General features: G+C 43.9%; 3 protein-coding genes across 3 annotated transcripts; 2 read left to right on the forward strand and 1 right to left on the reverse strand.

Annotated features, from left to right (window-relative positions):
• Positions 1 to 6: 6 nt before the first annotated feature.
• Positions 7 to 2190, forward strand: LOC130190510 (cell death-inducing p53-target protein 1-like). The gene is made up of 4 exons (XM_056409959.1): positions 7 to 872; positions 966 to 1079; positions 1627 to 1801; positions 1912 to 2190. Exons 1-4 carry the CDS (start codon positions 812 to 814, stop codon positions 2027 to 2029), a joined length of 468 nt encoding a protein of 155 aa, XP_056265934.1. The 5' UTR covers positions 7 to 811; the 3' UTR covers positions 2030 to 2190.
• Positions 2191 to 4061: 1871 nt separating this feature from the next.
• On the reverse strand, positions 4062 to 10792 carry abcg2b (ATP-binding cassette, sub-family G (WHITE), member 2b). The gene is made up of 15 exons (XM_056409680.1): positions 10622 to 10792; positions 9816 to 9875; positions 9592 to 9709; positions 9335 to 9490; positions 8682 to 8839; positions 8361 to 8512; positions 8045 to 8137; positions 7548 to 7693; positions 7105 to 7256; positions 6583 to 6672; positions 5264 to 5388; positions 4735 to 4889; positions 4547 to 4636; positions 4355 to 4407; positions 4062 to 4285 (listed from the first exon to the last, which is right to left on the reverse strand). The coding sequence occupies exons 1-15, from the start codon at positions 10771 to 10773 to the stop codon at positions 4138 to 4140; spliced, it is 1848 nt and encodes a 615-aa protein (XP_056265655.1). The 5' UTR covers positions 10774 to 10792; the 3' UTR covers positions 4062 to 4137.
• A 1018-nt stretch (positions 10793 to 11810) lies between these two features.
• hapstr1b (HUWE1 associated protein modifying stress responses b) lies at positions 11811 to 14565 on the forward strand. Its single transcript, XM_056409123.1, has 4 exons — positions 11811 to 12227; positions 13607 to 13687; positions 13774 to 14049; positions 14165 to 14565. Exons 1-4 carry the CDS (start codon positions 12032 to 12034, stop codon positions 14401 to 14403), a joined length of 792 nt encoding a protein of 263 aa, XP_056265098.1. The 5' UTR covers positions 11811 to 12031; the 3' UTR covers positions 14404 to 14565.
• Positions 14566 to 15095: the final 530 nt, after the last annotated feature.

Raw genomic sequence — 15095 nt, forward strand, 5'->3', positions numbered from 1 at the left:
CCCGTATATACAAACATATATATATTTTAAAAAAAAATTAAACACTGAAATGGAGGTTGTAGTGCAAAATGGGGACGTGCAGTATGACTAATTGCTTATTAGATACCGGCCTTAAGATGGGGCCTGATTTTGAGTTTATGTGTTTCATTTTGATCTTGTGGTGCATTGTGTTTAAATTAATATACATCCTGAATTTTGTATTATTTCAACAGCAGAATTGAGATCCACAAGTAATGGGACCGGGATGTGCGTGTTCTGCAAATAAAAGTATGCCAATATATTTATGGATTTGCCAGAGAGTCAGTTATGGTCCGAGTTGTACCTGCTAGAATGTGGTTGCAGATGTGCTTGCAGATGGTTTTAATCTCATCTATCACAGCACTCAGCTCTACTTCAAGGATAGTGATACAGATTAATCACCAATTATCAAACTGGAAGTGTGTTTTTTTTCTTCTTTATTTATAATTTGACAACACGTACGTTTTTTATAATCAAAGGAAGTGAATGAAAATGTCAATACTCCAAATGACAGGCGAGCCATCTCCATTTGATGTGCAGAAAACTTGAGTAAAGTCGCAATGGCGTGTCACTTTTTAAACAAATACCTCCAATTAACTTCTGTCTCGTTTTTAAAATCATGCTGCTATTGCCTGGTGGGTAATAGGTGCTTCAACCAATCAGAGGAGGATTCAATTAGTACCTCTCAATTGCACCTGGTATACCTCCAGACGCCCTGCTGCAATACACAAACACCGAAACACATTTAGAGTCTCACTCTTTCTCACTCTGGTGTACATCATCAAATTGTTGAATGGCGAATTCAGAAAAAGAGGACGAGGCTTATCCTACACCACCACCGTACTTCACACCAGGTAAAATACTGTCTTAATTTACTCGATTTGAATGGTTTTAAATGATCATTTTTTAAAGTTACAAATAAAACGTGTGAATTTTGTTTTTTCTAGATGAAACTCACACGAGGCAAGATGCGAGGATCTACCATACCCCCCCACCGTCACCCCCTCTGTCCTTCTTTCCTGGAGTTGTCCGCACCATCGAAGCTGACTTCCCTCTAACTGGTACATGCTCACTTTACGTCTGCTGCCTCTATTTTGAATACGTAGCGTCGGCCTGAAAGTTAAATTTTCTTCACAATTCAGCTATGTTCCCTTTTTAAACTTTTGTTAGCGAAACGTTGATGGAAGAGTGTTGTGTCCGTTATTTGGCTTTTATTGTCCAAATGTGAAGAGACGTTTATTGATTTAATTACACTGGTAGTCTGGCTAAATGTTGCGAGAGAATTCTTGTAGGCCTAATGGTAAAGTGTCAATCTTGAAGGTTTTAATTAAATGTCTGATGGATAACATCTGAACAGGGATTGAGCCTACTGCTGAAAATATTTAAACATTTACAAACTGGATGTCTGAAGCTATATTCCTGTTTTCCTCCATTGTAAACTCTCAAAGATGGAACAGTGGTCACAATTCTGAAAAGTTGGTAGGCCTATGGAATTTTAAATGCAGCCAACGACTCCAGACTGCTAATCTGAATACAATCCCTTTTGTTTGCTCTCTGATAGAAAATTAACCAGTTCTGAAATGATGTGCCCCATGTCTCTTTCTCTAGTGCCGGAGGGCCCTTCATCGTCTCCCAGGTCGACGTTCGTGAGCCATGAGGCGGAGCTGTTTTGCTATCCGGCCCTGACGACGTGCCCTTTCTGTAAGACGCAGGTCACCACGCACGTCACCTACCGGGTCGGGGGTCTCGTGTGGCGCATGTGTTTCTTGATGTTGTTTTGTGGGTGAGACACAAATTATAACATGCCTAAATGTGATCCAGCTCTAATTGCGCAGCATCGATCAAAACGCATGTAGCAAAGACGTAGACTGATGTATAATTTGTGTCTCTCAGGTTGTTCCTTGGATGCTGCCTGTTTCCATTTTTTGCAAACTATTTCAAGGACGCCTATCACGCTTGTCCTCTCTGCAAGCGAGTCCTCCATATCCACAGGAGGACCTGCTGTGAGTGAGCACGCAGATGGTCGACTACCAACAGGTTCACGTGAATGTAAATGCATGCGCAACAAGTCCGGATAGATGTATATGTGTAATGTGTAGGGAGAATATATGTTGATTCCTGTCATATTGAATTTGAGATGTTTTAAATAATATTTTTATCATGTTTTGTAACAAAATCCTATCTAATAAATTTCTTCTGTGGCAGTCTTTTCTCAAATGTCTCTTTCCTAAGATCGCACAACAATGCTATATTTTGCAGTTGAATGCTCGTAAGTGGACATTGAGTTGTTCATTTATTCAATCGGGAGTCAAACTTCTTTATTAAAAGTTATCTTTCACAATGAAGTCAGACTATTACCTGCTTAATGCTCGGTGCACAGAGCCCCACCTGTACTCTCACTTCAGTTGTGATTACATCCTGTGTGGCTTAAGCCTGCGTGTGTGTAGTAAACGTGCCCTCACGGACATGAAACCAGAGGATTAGAAGTGTGGGTTTATTTTAGATCATTGAGCCTCGGAGTTCATTCGAGATGCGACAAAATCCTTCATTCCCCCTCGTCTGACGTCACAGCCGCCCTCCAGCCGCTCGGGTATAAGACGCCGCGGCGACCAGAAACGACAGAAGCGCCTTGGATTCCAGACGCAGGAGGGCAAACATCTCAAAGACTTCAACACGGTACGGTCGCTGCTAAAAACACCAGAGATGCTCAACTGGGAGACATAAGCTCAAGGAGCAACATAAATACGATGAGGAGGGCCGCGGTGTGGATGAGCGAGTGGTGCTGAAATGTACAGAGTGGCTCCGTGGGTTGGAGAACACGCCGGTGACCACGGGGCACGCCATGAATAAAGAGAGCAAGCGGCTTTTTAAGAAGGTGACGTGAGAAGTGTTTCTAAGCGAGGCCTCGTCTTCCAACCGCAGAATGAACTGAAGTATGAAAGTGTTCTTGTGTCGTGTCTCGCCTGGGGCTCCGGTTCTCTTGCACTGGGCCCGGTCCCGCTAACACACTCGCCCATCGTAACCGTGTTAATGGGGGTTTTTTTAATGATGAATTTTGGCAAATCTCTGTATCTGCTGTTTTTGTGTGAGCCATCTTTAAGTCAGAGGGAAAGTAAAACTACTAACCATGTTTTGTCAATATATTGCATTTTTTAAAAACTTGCTTTAAATTGACATGAAACCATTTGTTTAAAAAAAATGATGAGGTTTATTTAAATTTAAATTATTATACAGTAAAGTAAGTGTTATTGGACGTTTGATTAAATAAAATACAAATGGCCACTGTGAACCCGAAGGAACATTAGTCCAGATTACAAACTTCTGATGTGCAGCCAACGTTATTGAAACTTGGAACAACTTTATTTAAAATATTAGTGGAGATCCTTAAGTTTGCAAATATTCCATAACAAGCACTTAAAGGAATGTACAAAAGATTCTTCAGGATCAATTATCCCGAGTGTAAATATAATATAGCTCCAATCAAGAGGCTGTAGGATATAATACAGAACATAGATGTGTGTGATGATGTCATAAAGAGTGGAAGAACATGCATTTTAAACCTTAAAGCCAAGAAAATGTAAGGGTTTGTTTTTGGAAGCTTTTCTCTCATGTGAATATTTGCCCACGCCCTGTAATCTGTTTTATGATTCTAAGTTATCAGTATACATATTTTTGTAAAACTTGCATAAAGTTAGTCACAAGAAAGATATCCACAAAATAAATAATTCCTCCACTGTTTCTGTCAGGCATTAATATAAAAAAAGGGCGAGAGCTTTATGCATCGCCTGTCATTTGAATCTGCAGAACTGAGGAACGTGATTATTTTAAAACTAAAAGGTTCCCCATGGAATCTAGAATCCTTTCCCTTTCCTTCACTGCCTTTCCTTGCCATGTCTCACTGCCTGGAAGCAGCTTTGTGAGGACTGAGATGTGCACAGACATGGTGTCTGGGGCTTATAGCTGGGAGTCAAACGTTACAACACCATGTGAAACCTTCAACAAGTGTTATGATACAATTTTTATATATCAACAACTTTTGATTGTACGTGTGTCATTTGAAGCATAAATAAGATAAAGACCTAGTGGATGATTGGTGGGTACGTGAACATATCATGGGACTCATTTCCAGCGGTTGATTCGTCGCAGCTGTACGTAGGACAGAGACATGCAGACCATTGTGATGCCCAGCAGAGCCACCTCGTTCTGCCAGAAGCCCCACACGGAGTAGTCGATGTCCTGGTTTTTCAGGAACAGCTCCCCTGGGATGCTGCAGCAACAGACAAGAGAGGCTCAGCGTGTGTGTGTGTGTGTGTGTGTGTTATCGCTCTCCACTCACATGGTGGTGTTGCTGTAGAACAACTGTCCCGTCATCTCGTTGATGAACGCAGCCTGAGAGACAGAGAGGAGATTTGGCTGAACACCTTTTCTTGCTACAGATGAAGACATTAAACCCCCCCCCCCCCCGCTGATCTCATCCTCACACCCTTCTGCTCCTGATCTGCCTATTCTTTTTCTCTCCCTCGCTTACATTCAGGCCGTATCTGAAGATACTGGTCCATTGCAGCCAGGAGAGCCAGCTCAGCATGGCATTGAGGTTGACAAGGAAACCACCAAAGACCTAAACATACGGAAATGAAGAAGGAAAACACACACAATTAACACACATTGTGATCTCAGCCGTGTATATTTAGTGTGCGCGTGCCTCAACCCTCTCACCATCATCAAGACGAAGGGCAGAGCAATGAGGATGTTAGCCATGGCAAATGAAGATACGCTCGCTGAGACGAGGAAGGCCAGACCGACTGCCGCCAGACTGACCAGACTCATGGTCAGGGCGAAACACAGGAAGGCCCCGACGGCAGGCTTCAGGCCTGAAAGGGCGAGAATGGACATTGTGTTCAAACCTACTGTACGCTGCTTTGAGCAGGTTGTGGGTCTTTAGACATGGCTGAAAGGTCAAATGAAAGAGATCAACAACAGAAGCTCACATTAGGAAGACAAAACTAGAACAGGCAGCTTGTCATCTAGATTTTGTATCTCAGGACTTAAAACAAGCCAAGTATGTGCAGAAACAATTATGGATTGTTTCCTTATTTAGGAGATCATTTAATGGTTTCGTCAACTGGGGGAAATGACAAAAACCCACAGTCCTAAAGTCTAGATTCAACCAGTCGTCTCAACGACATGAACACAACAGTATTTGCCGGATACAATGTGGTGCAAATACAGTATGTGTGAGAATTACCCATCATATAGTAGGCGATGGCCGAAAAAACGAAGATGGGGATGATGCGATTGGGGATGAGATCGGCGAAGATCTTGGACAGGAAGTAGACGGAGGTGCGGTAATAGCCGCTGGAGTTCTCGTGACTGCAACACATATTGACAAAGACTCAAGGAACACATTGACACACACAATTTCACAATCTTGAGCTCGGCGACACGTTCTTATCCGTATAGCCGAGGTCTGAATTATGTATACATGTATCTTATCTCTTATCTCTGCTCTTTTGTTTACCATACACACTTTAAACCATATAAATATATATAAAGCACATTGTTGCATTGGATGACGTGTTTCCTTCATTACCACGGACATACAAATTGTAGTTTATTTTACTTAATTCCACATCCACCATCCTGCTCATGAGACCAACATTACATTACATTACATCACATGTCATTTAGCAGACGCTTTTATCCAAAGCGACTTACAATAAGTGCATTCAACCAAGAGTACAAACGAAGAACAACAAGAATACAGAAAGTAACATTTCCTCAGCATAGTCGAACTACAAAAGTACCATAATAAGAGCTGTTTAAGTGCCACGGAAGTGCAAATCTGTGTTTTAATCCAGATATTCGCCGGAAAAGATGTGTTTTTAGTTTCCGGCGAAAGCTGTAGAGACTTTCTGCTGCCCTGGTCCTGTACATGTGCCAACCAGCTGACTGACAGGGAAGTGTTCCCACCTGCTTCAAGACAGCCGCCATTGTTCCTGTACTAAAGAAATCTGCAGTGAGCGGTGTAAATGACTCACGACGAAGTGCTTTGGCGTCAAAAAAACAAACATCCCAGGAAACCTGGACCCGGTTTGAGCCGACAGATCCACAGAGGATGCCGTCTCCACGGCTCCCCGCTCTGCCTTCGCTCATCTTGAAAATAACAACACCTACATCGAAGTGTTGTTTGTTTGATTTTAAAGTGAGCATTCTGGGCTACATGTTCTCCCAAACAGACCCCAGGCAGTTCAGCTTGTCCCCCGCCCCCTCCTGTGCCCACTGTCCAACCACGACTGCTACCCCAAACATGGAGGGAACCCCAAGTTTGAGTAAAACCAAGAAGCTGATGGTTGAAAAAACAATACACATATTTGTGTTTTTCTTATGTAGTAAAAAGTAACAACAATGTACAGTTTCATTTGTATTTTTTCACAGGTTTATAAAAAATATAAAAGAAATACCTGCTTTGTTAAAAAATGAGAAATGTGCTCCACATAAATCTTTTGAGACGTTGGACATCTTCGTGGTGATGTCATCTTTCCGCAATGTTTATTTTTCACTCACATGAATATCGCTCTTTCATTGATGAAGAGTTCAACGGCGGAGAGATTCCCAAACACCATGTTGGTGATGAGGAAGAAGAACGCTCCGCTCCTGTCGTCCAGAGAAAGAGAGAGAGAGCGAGAGAGAGAGAGAGAGAGAGAGAGAGAGATATCTGATCTGTCAATTCATCCGCCCTAACCTGGGTTTTATCCCCTACTTGTGGGTGGAACGGCATCATAAAGCTTTCCTCATCTTGACACCGTGGCTTATCTCACTCATCTATTGTATTTCACACTGAATTCAGCCGAGGACATTATTCTCACAGCCTCTTCTGACGTAGAGATATTCATATTTACTGTGACACCACCACATGTGTAATGCCGCCGACTTGTAATAATGTGCGGCGAAAACCTTCAATAAAGATAGACCTTTGATATTATCTTCTATTTTCAATAAGTAGGCCTTGAGATGAGGACAGGGGGCACGTTGAGTTTTCAGAAGTCAATTTAGAGCAGATACATGAGTAGCGTTGTGGTACTGTACCTGTTCTGGATCGCCTCGGGGAGTGTCAAGGGCATTTGGTAATAAATGAGTCCCACCAGAATAGCAAAGAAGACGTTCAGAGCCAACTGGGCATACGAGGTCTGAGGGTTCCTCAGAGAGTTCAGAACTGTCCTACCACACACCACACGCATCTGTGTCTCACACACACGCACACACACACACACACAAAACATGTTATTTTTATGGCTGTATTTCTGAATTTATGAGAGTTATAAACAGGGTTCATTTAGCGGGCAGCAGGGCACTCTGACTCTGACAGTCATTAAACTCGTTGACGTGTTCATAAACTTATTTTAATTTCAGGTTACTCACAAAATGAATACAAACTGAGATTTTAAATTCCCTCAAATTGATATTCATACTGTATATACTGTTTTATCGAAACGTTTGAATGTGTTTCTGAATCGGGGGCGTCGGCTGACCTGATAGAGGAAAGAGGTGGCGTAGTCGGCCGCCTTATCTTGACCTTTGACCCCGTCGGCGATGCTCTGGTTCACATGGTCCAACTCTTGGAGCATATTCTGACACAGTTGGGACTGGCTGAACTTGTTTGCCAGTGGGTTGTTGCCTGTGGAAAGAGAAAGAGGCCATTATGCATCGTCATGTCGTAGATAAGGAGAGCAGAATAAACATTGATGTTGCAGCCGTTGAGTCTCCTCGGGGTGATAAAAACGCTGTAATCATTTCTTGGAGGAAATCAACTGTGACCGGTCAGTATCGTCATCGTCGTGGGTTTGCTCAATATGTCGCCTCCCAACTCTAACTTAAGTGTTGTTGACATCTCATCCTCTATATTATAAACTTTAACATTACAACCCATGTGACTTGGACACATGGATGCATTTCTACTCAAATATCACCGCAAAAAACAAGCCTGACGCCTCTTTTGATGCTCTGTACCCAAACTGTGGGTGTGTACCTTCGGTAAGCGACACTAATGTTGATTTTGCCTCTCCATTTGTGACGTCCATGAAGAAATCTGCAGGGTTGTTGAAGGCCTCAATTTGGTAGCCTGAACAAAACAGACACACACATGAAAATACATCATATACACAACACGTAGAGTAGAACAGTAATAGTTTATTTTTCATTTCATATTTATAAAGTTTATTATTGTGACAACAGAAGCTGGATGTCCAGCACCATGACTTCATATGGCAAGACAAAATTCCCTCTTCCATAAGGATTCATGACATTATATTACGACACATTCCTCGTCAAGGTGCTGTACACACCGAGGTCTGTGAAGTATTCCAGTGCCTGTGTTGCTGCGCCGGCGTACACCACCTCCCCTTTATGCATCAGGGTCAGGTGGTCGAACTGTCTGAAGATGGAGTAGCGTGGCTGGTGGATGGAGAAGATCACAGTCTTACCTTTTCTGGACAGCCTGGACACACATAAGGAATATGATTGCATTCATAACATTACAGAAAATACAAAGACAGCATTAGACGGTGACGGAGCATCTGCAGCAGCATTGTCTGCATCAGTTGTCATTTGTAACTTATGCGTATGTGTAGTATGTGTTTTGTTAGTATTTAGTAAATGTGCGGTACCTGTTTAGTAGATTGATGATACTGTTTGCAGTGTTCGAATCCAGTCCCGTCGTCGGTTCATCCAGAAACAGCAAAGAGGGAGAGGTGATGAGCTCCATCCCGATGCTGCACCTCTTCCTTTCACCTCCAGATACGCCACGCAGAAACTCTGTCCCTATCTGCACTCACACACACACACACACACACACACACACACACGCACACGCCAAACCATTGAGCGCTACGCCGAACAGTATCCGTGAAAAATACAAAATAATCCTGTTAACGTAAATATGGAACACGTTTTGGAATTTGTGGGGTATCTTTATGTTAGTATTTTACACTTTGCTAGAATTAAAATATATAACATTGTTACAGAGAACAAATAAATGTCTAACACCCAAACATGTGGGACATTGGAAAGCCACAGAGTCTGTTTCTTTTTCTTCATTTCTGCCCTTTATAGCTTGAACAGTATCCTCTCATTTGGGTGGGATTAGGATACATTTTCTATTAACAAAGTTTAAATAAGTGCTTCTGTTTATAGCGGAGTAAGATATTTGTAAACTAAACAGCTTTAAGATGGAATCAGACCTCTTAGACCTCTTTTCAACACTGCTGTACTGTACACAGCTGGTGTGTGTGTGTGTGTGTGTGTGTGTGTGACGCTGCACCTTGGTGCCTGCACAGTCTGTTAGGCCGAGGTCTTGTATGATGGCATCCACTCTGTTCTTTTTATCTGTGGAGGAGTGATGCTCCGGGTTGAGACGCAGGTTGGCGCTGAACAGAAGGTTCTCCCTCACAGACAGAGTGCCCATCATGATGTCATCCTGCAAGCACACGAATGATGAAGACACAAAGTACTCGGAGGTTTCCAAAATACAGTAATGTTAAAGAGTGTGTGTGTGTGTGTGTGTGTGTATTTGTGTACCTGAACCACATAAGCGGAGCTGAGCCTGAGTTCCGAAGACACGGCTTTGCCATCCACCATGACTTTTCCTTGCCTCAGTCCTGCAGGGTTTTTTCTCCCAGCGATTACATCCAGGAGTCTGACAGAAGGGGAAATAAACTAATGTTCAACAGGTGGTTGTTGTACATGTGTGTGTGTGAGAGACCTTGCTTGTGCGTATGCATGGACATGAACATGTGTCTCACGATGTTTTACCACTTCCGGTAGCGCCCATGATGGCATTCATCCCAGGCCTCATGATGCCACTGCAACCACCAACAAGAGAATACAGTCATTATATTTACAGAGAGCACTGTAAAATAACAAAATGATCTACAATCAATTATAGTCAACAACCATGATTTATTGTAGCGTAAAAAGCCAAAGACAAAATACTTGTGTATTTATTAAAGGAATCCCCTTTGGCTTAGGATCTGATACCAGAAATTGTTTGTTTCTCCTATTTTTGTCTCAATTTGCCTCAATAAAACGAATTATATTCCCTATAAATGTATATATTGATACACAGGTTTGATAAAATGAGTTACAAATGGGACAACACTTCATCGAATAATATTCTCTTTTAATATTTTGTATTACTTACTTTTAATGTGCTGTACTGTAGCTTCGCATTGTGTGTATTTTGTTTTCTTCTTACCACATATACTGTTGTAGTGAGTCTTATCCTGTACTGTTTGTTATTGTTTTATGTTTATTATGATCTGTCAAGGGACCACATATGTAAATTAGCTGAAGCTAAAATCTAGTACAGTGCATCTTCTTTTTTTAAATAATGATAATAATAATAATAAAAAATAAAATAATAATAACTTACGTCAGATGTATAGCTAAAGACAAGAAAAAGCGTTGAGGAAACACCTGGAGTGTTACGTCATACAGGTAGCACTGACATGCAAACATGCAGTCACCGCCCGAGTGATGCAGTCAATTACACATCATTCTGCATCGGTGTGTGTACGCATACACCTCGAGGGAAAATATCATGTCCTACCTTACGTCGTTGAGGATGTATTTTTCAGGACCTCTCTTGCAGCACAACGTTGTCTCACGAACACAGTAGTGCAAGTTGCTGAACGTGACAGTTGGCCCTCGATCCTGGAAATACTCATCAACACCGCAAACAGTCTGGTCCTCTTTAGACATCTTTAAAAATTAGCAGTGCCACCAGCAGAGTATTAAAAGGGGGCGGAAAGTGGAGGAAGAGAGAGAAAGAAAGAGAGGCACAGTCTGACATACAAGACCCGCGCAGACGGACAGAGGAAGAGGCGGACAGACAGGTAAGAGAGCGTGTAACCAGCAGGTGCCCTTTTATATAAGCATCTGATCTTTGGACTCCCTCAATCCTTATCCCCTAGATGTGTGGCTGTTCAAAAAGATAGTGTGACATTGAACCTTCCAACCAAAAAAGCACCATAAGTTATGTAATAATAGTTTCCGATGATTGTCAGATGGCAATACTATTTATACATTGAATATAGTGCTGCTTACGCAATGCAAACATTGGCCACCCATCCATTGTCAATGTAATACTTGTTTATGTGTATTCAGGGTCTCGGGGGATTATAGGGGTGGTGATGAGACCTGGATGGGGGTCAAGGCTTTCTGTAGGGGGGTCAGGATCTTCCAAACCAATCTCGGAAAATGTTGTATCTATGGGCTTGGCTTTGTCACATTGAAAAGGGAAAGAGCCGTCACCAAAGTGTTGAAAGCACATGTCCTGGATCATTAAAACTCCTTAAAGCAACACCAGCTTCTATAAGAGGAAATAACACATTGTTAAAATGACTCTAACAAGTGAAAAGTTGATTTAATTAGAAATAAATTGGACTCTCACGAGACAAAATCCTGTGGAAACGTATATGGCAATAAACTCGTTTAATATGTTCCTGATTCCTGGGGTCAGTATGCCAAATATCGTTATGGCCCACACGTCAATGCACAGGCTGCCCCCTGCTGTCCACAATGCGGTACGGCAGGCTAAAGAGAATATCCTGGGTGGGATCAACTTTGTTTTTCTCTGACCTTTTCGATTTTTTAACGTTGTCCAATCAGGCTTCGAGTTCTGCACTGAGAACCGCCCACAAAAATCTCTGCAGCCAATCGACTGTCAGTACAGCGAGAAAACAGGCGTGGCCAACACCCGAAATTCTTAGGTGTTGTCATCGTGTTCCTTAGCTTGGTGTGCGTTACACTGGGCGTGCGAGCGGAATCTAAGACGTTCACAATGCGACCTTAACAGCGATTGTTATTTTTTCTTTCTTTTCTATAGCCTGTTAGGGCTGCGTAACGTATTTCTCCAGTAGAGTACAGAACAAAAAGACAGTTGAGTATCTCCGGAAACCAAAACAATCCTATATTTCACACGACGGCTAGCTTACGAGCTACCAGCTAACCGCTAGCTATGGAGGAGAAGAAGGAGGAGGGAGAAGCGGAGATCCAGGAGCACGGCCCCGAGCACTGGTTCTCCAAGTGGGAACGGCAGTGCTTAGCGGAGGCCGACCGGGCCGAGCCCACCGAGGAGGAGACCGAGCACCAGCAGCAGAAACTGTGGCACCTCTTTCAGAACTCGGCCGCCGCGGTCGCGCAGCTCTACAAAGGTCCGTACGAGGAGGCGGCGCGCCGGGGTTCACGTCTAGCTAGCTGTCGGCCACCGGAGAGGAGACCGAGGGACGCACAAAGGATAGCAGCGAGCTCGTCACGCTGCGGAACAGCCGCGCGTCGTGTTTGTTTGTTGTTGTTTTTGCATTGCGGTTTTTTGTATTCGTTTAAATAATGCGGTTATTGTTGTCGGGTGTGGTGGTCTTGTTCCGTTGCCTGGAGGGGGGAGGAGGGGTTAACCCGCAGCTAACAGCCGCTAACAGCCGGTCGCTGTGTCAGAGGGGGACAGCGGGCTGTCAAGAGGTCCTCGAGGGCCACGCGCGCCCGGGCCGAGCGCGCCTGTCTGTGTTTTGTATTGCTTTTAATCAGGTTTATTCGTCCTGTTTTTAGCTACAAAATACTCACGCTAGAAATTATTTATTTTCTTCCAACCCGTTAACAGCGAGCTTAAACCCCCAGACCGTCAAAATGGCGATAAACAGGGAGGAGTTGTCCGACAGAAAACAACTCGTTTGTTGATGGTCCATCGCGGCGATAGCTCGTTGTCGCAGTGGTGTGTGTGGTGGGTTTTAATCACGTAACGCCCCCCCCCCAAAGACGTTTTAATCCAACACGCCAATTTATTGTACTTGTGCTGATCAGGCTGTATTGTTGATAATATCCAGAACAAAATGGCGTTAGGATTAAAGTAAACATTTCCTTGGTGAAGTCCACTCTGCCCTGCTGAGTGTCTGGAACACAACACTGACGTCGTGTTTCTAGGAAATAACTCTGGTCCCTTTCAGCTTCTGCTATTAGCACACACTGAAACGGGAAATGAACGTGAGCCTCCATTGAAAACGCCTGTGTTACAAATGGTGACATCATGGTTGGTTAGATATCAGTGAGTTGTTTACTGGGATTACAATTAATGTTTTTAAGAGGGCCTTTAAGAGTTGACTAATTGCATACAGGCTCTTGGTCACTTGTCAAGCGCAATCAAGTCCCTGCTTCAAAGCTCCCCTGATGTATGCTCATCTTAATAAAAGTAATGTGTAGAGGAAACCCCATGTGCTTGCATTCAAGATTGAAATCACGAAAAGAGGATTTGTCGTTAAAGACCCCCTGAGCTTGTGTACCTGTGGTTTTGTGGTAAATACTGAGTGAGAGTTACCTGTACTTCTGAATACACTGTTTTTTCCAAACACTTTTTTCCTGTATCAATAATCTTCGTTCAATAAGATGATGGATGTTACAGGCCAAAAAGTGTGTTTGTATTCCAACGGCCCATTTCTGAACTTCTCTAAAGAAGACATTTGAGCTTGAGAAGCAGTGTGACAACGACAACATTGGAAAGTTATCGCGACAATCTGACTGACTTTTTGAACTGCAATTACAGATCGAGTGTGTCAGCAGCAAGGCCTCTCTCTCTGGGTGCCCTTCCAGAATGCCGCCACAGCTGTCACTAACCTTTACAAAGGCAAGTCACCTTGAATCCAATATTACCCTTTTTTGAAGTTAAACGTGGCAGATTTACTAAAGACATTTGTCCTTGTGTGTCATCAGAGAGCATGGAGGTCCGCCAACGGAGCTACGAGCTGGGCATCCACTTAGGCCACCAGCGCAGGAATAAGGATGTGATCGCATGGGTTAAGAAACGCAGAAGGACGATCAGGCGCGAGGACCTCATCAGCTTCCTGTGCGGCAAAGTTCCACCTCCACGGACAGCTCGCGCCCCGCCAAGAGTTTCCATGGTGTCTGCGAGCCGGCCGTCACCCCCAGAGACGGGCAGCTCTGTGGAGACGGACCTGCAGCCTTTCAGAGAGGCCATAGCACTGCACGGTGCGTGGGAATCCCGCGTTCTGGCGGGAAGTCGTCGCACGATAAGAATAGAGACTTCTTGCAGTTTGCCGTGGCTTCATATTTATTTTATTTTTTTACTTTCTCTTCCTTCCAGGCCTCAGCGGTGCGATGGCGGGCATTTCTGTGCGTTCCGGTCCTCCCGGTTCCCCAACCCACCCGGCCCAGTCCCTCAGTCGGCGTAGGAACGGTCTTCACGACGTGGACCTCAACACCTTCATCGCCGAGGAGATGGCACTTCATTTGGAATCCACGGCCAATCGCAAGCGAGGCCCGGCCCCCTGTAGTGACGTCATCACAGACTCACCTACCCATAAACGTAACAGGATGCTCTGAACTTTTCCTACACCACTAATCCCTCCGGTGTCCTCTCCTTGGTGGCCGACTGGACAGCTGATGAGGACTGATGCCTTGGCCAACCATTTGAAAAAAGAAAAAAAAAATCTTCTTCCTTTTCATCTTAGTTGCAATGCTATAAATAAAGAAAGTTAACTTTTACCAATCCACACATTTATTCCCTTCTTTTTCTTTCTTGACCGCCTCTGTTGTCTCACGTCCTCTCCATAGTAGTGTTCTGTCCTTTTTTATTTTTTTCCAGAAAATATTCTTTTCCGTTGTGTCGCCCCTAGTAGATCTGATGTAGAAGCGAACACACGTCACACTTTAAATCCTCCAAGTTGCAGGATGTTTCGTCTGTCCGGGCTCCTTATTGTTCTTCATATCCAGTGTGAACCAGGCTGGTGCCTCCTGCTTGTGGTTCTCCTCCCCTCCATTCCTCAAGGCTTCCTCCTCCGTCTCGTCTGTGGGTTGCTGGCCAAACCAGACTGGACTGAAACCCCGGGCTCTGCAGGCTGAACCACCTCCTCGCTGTGTGGCTCGAGTCGAACTGCTTGTCGGCGTGTGTGTGCGTCTCATTCTGCTGCTGCTGTGTGTGTGTGAACTGCCACTTACTGTGTTGTACTTGTCTTTGCCTTTTGAGAAAGCTGCTACAGTATCTCTGGTTGTTGTGCAACAGTGAGTGTGTGTGT

This window comes from Pseudoliparis swirei, chromosome 24 (genome assembly GCF_029220125.1).
Source record: "Pseudoliparis swirei isolate HS2019 ecotype Mariana Trench chromosome 24, NWPU_hadal_v1, whole genome shotgun sequence".
Classification (NCBI taxonomy): Eukaryota; Metazoa; Chordata; class Actinopteri; order Perciformes; family Liparidae; genus Pseudoliparis; species Pseudoliparis swirei.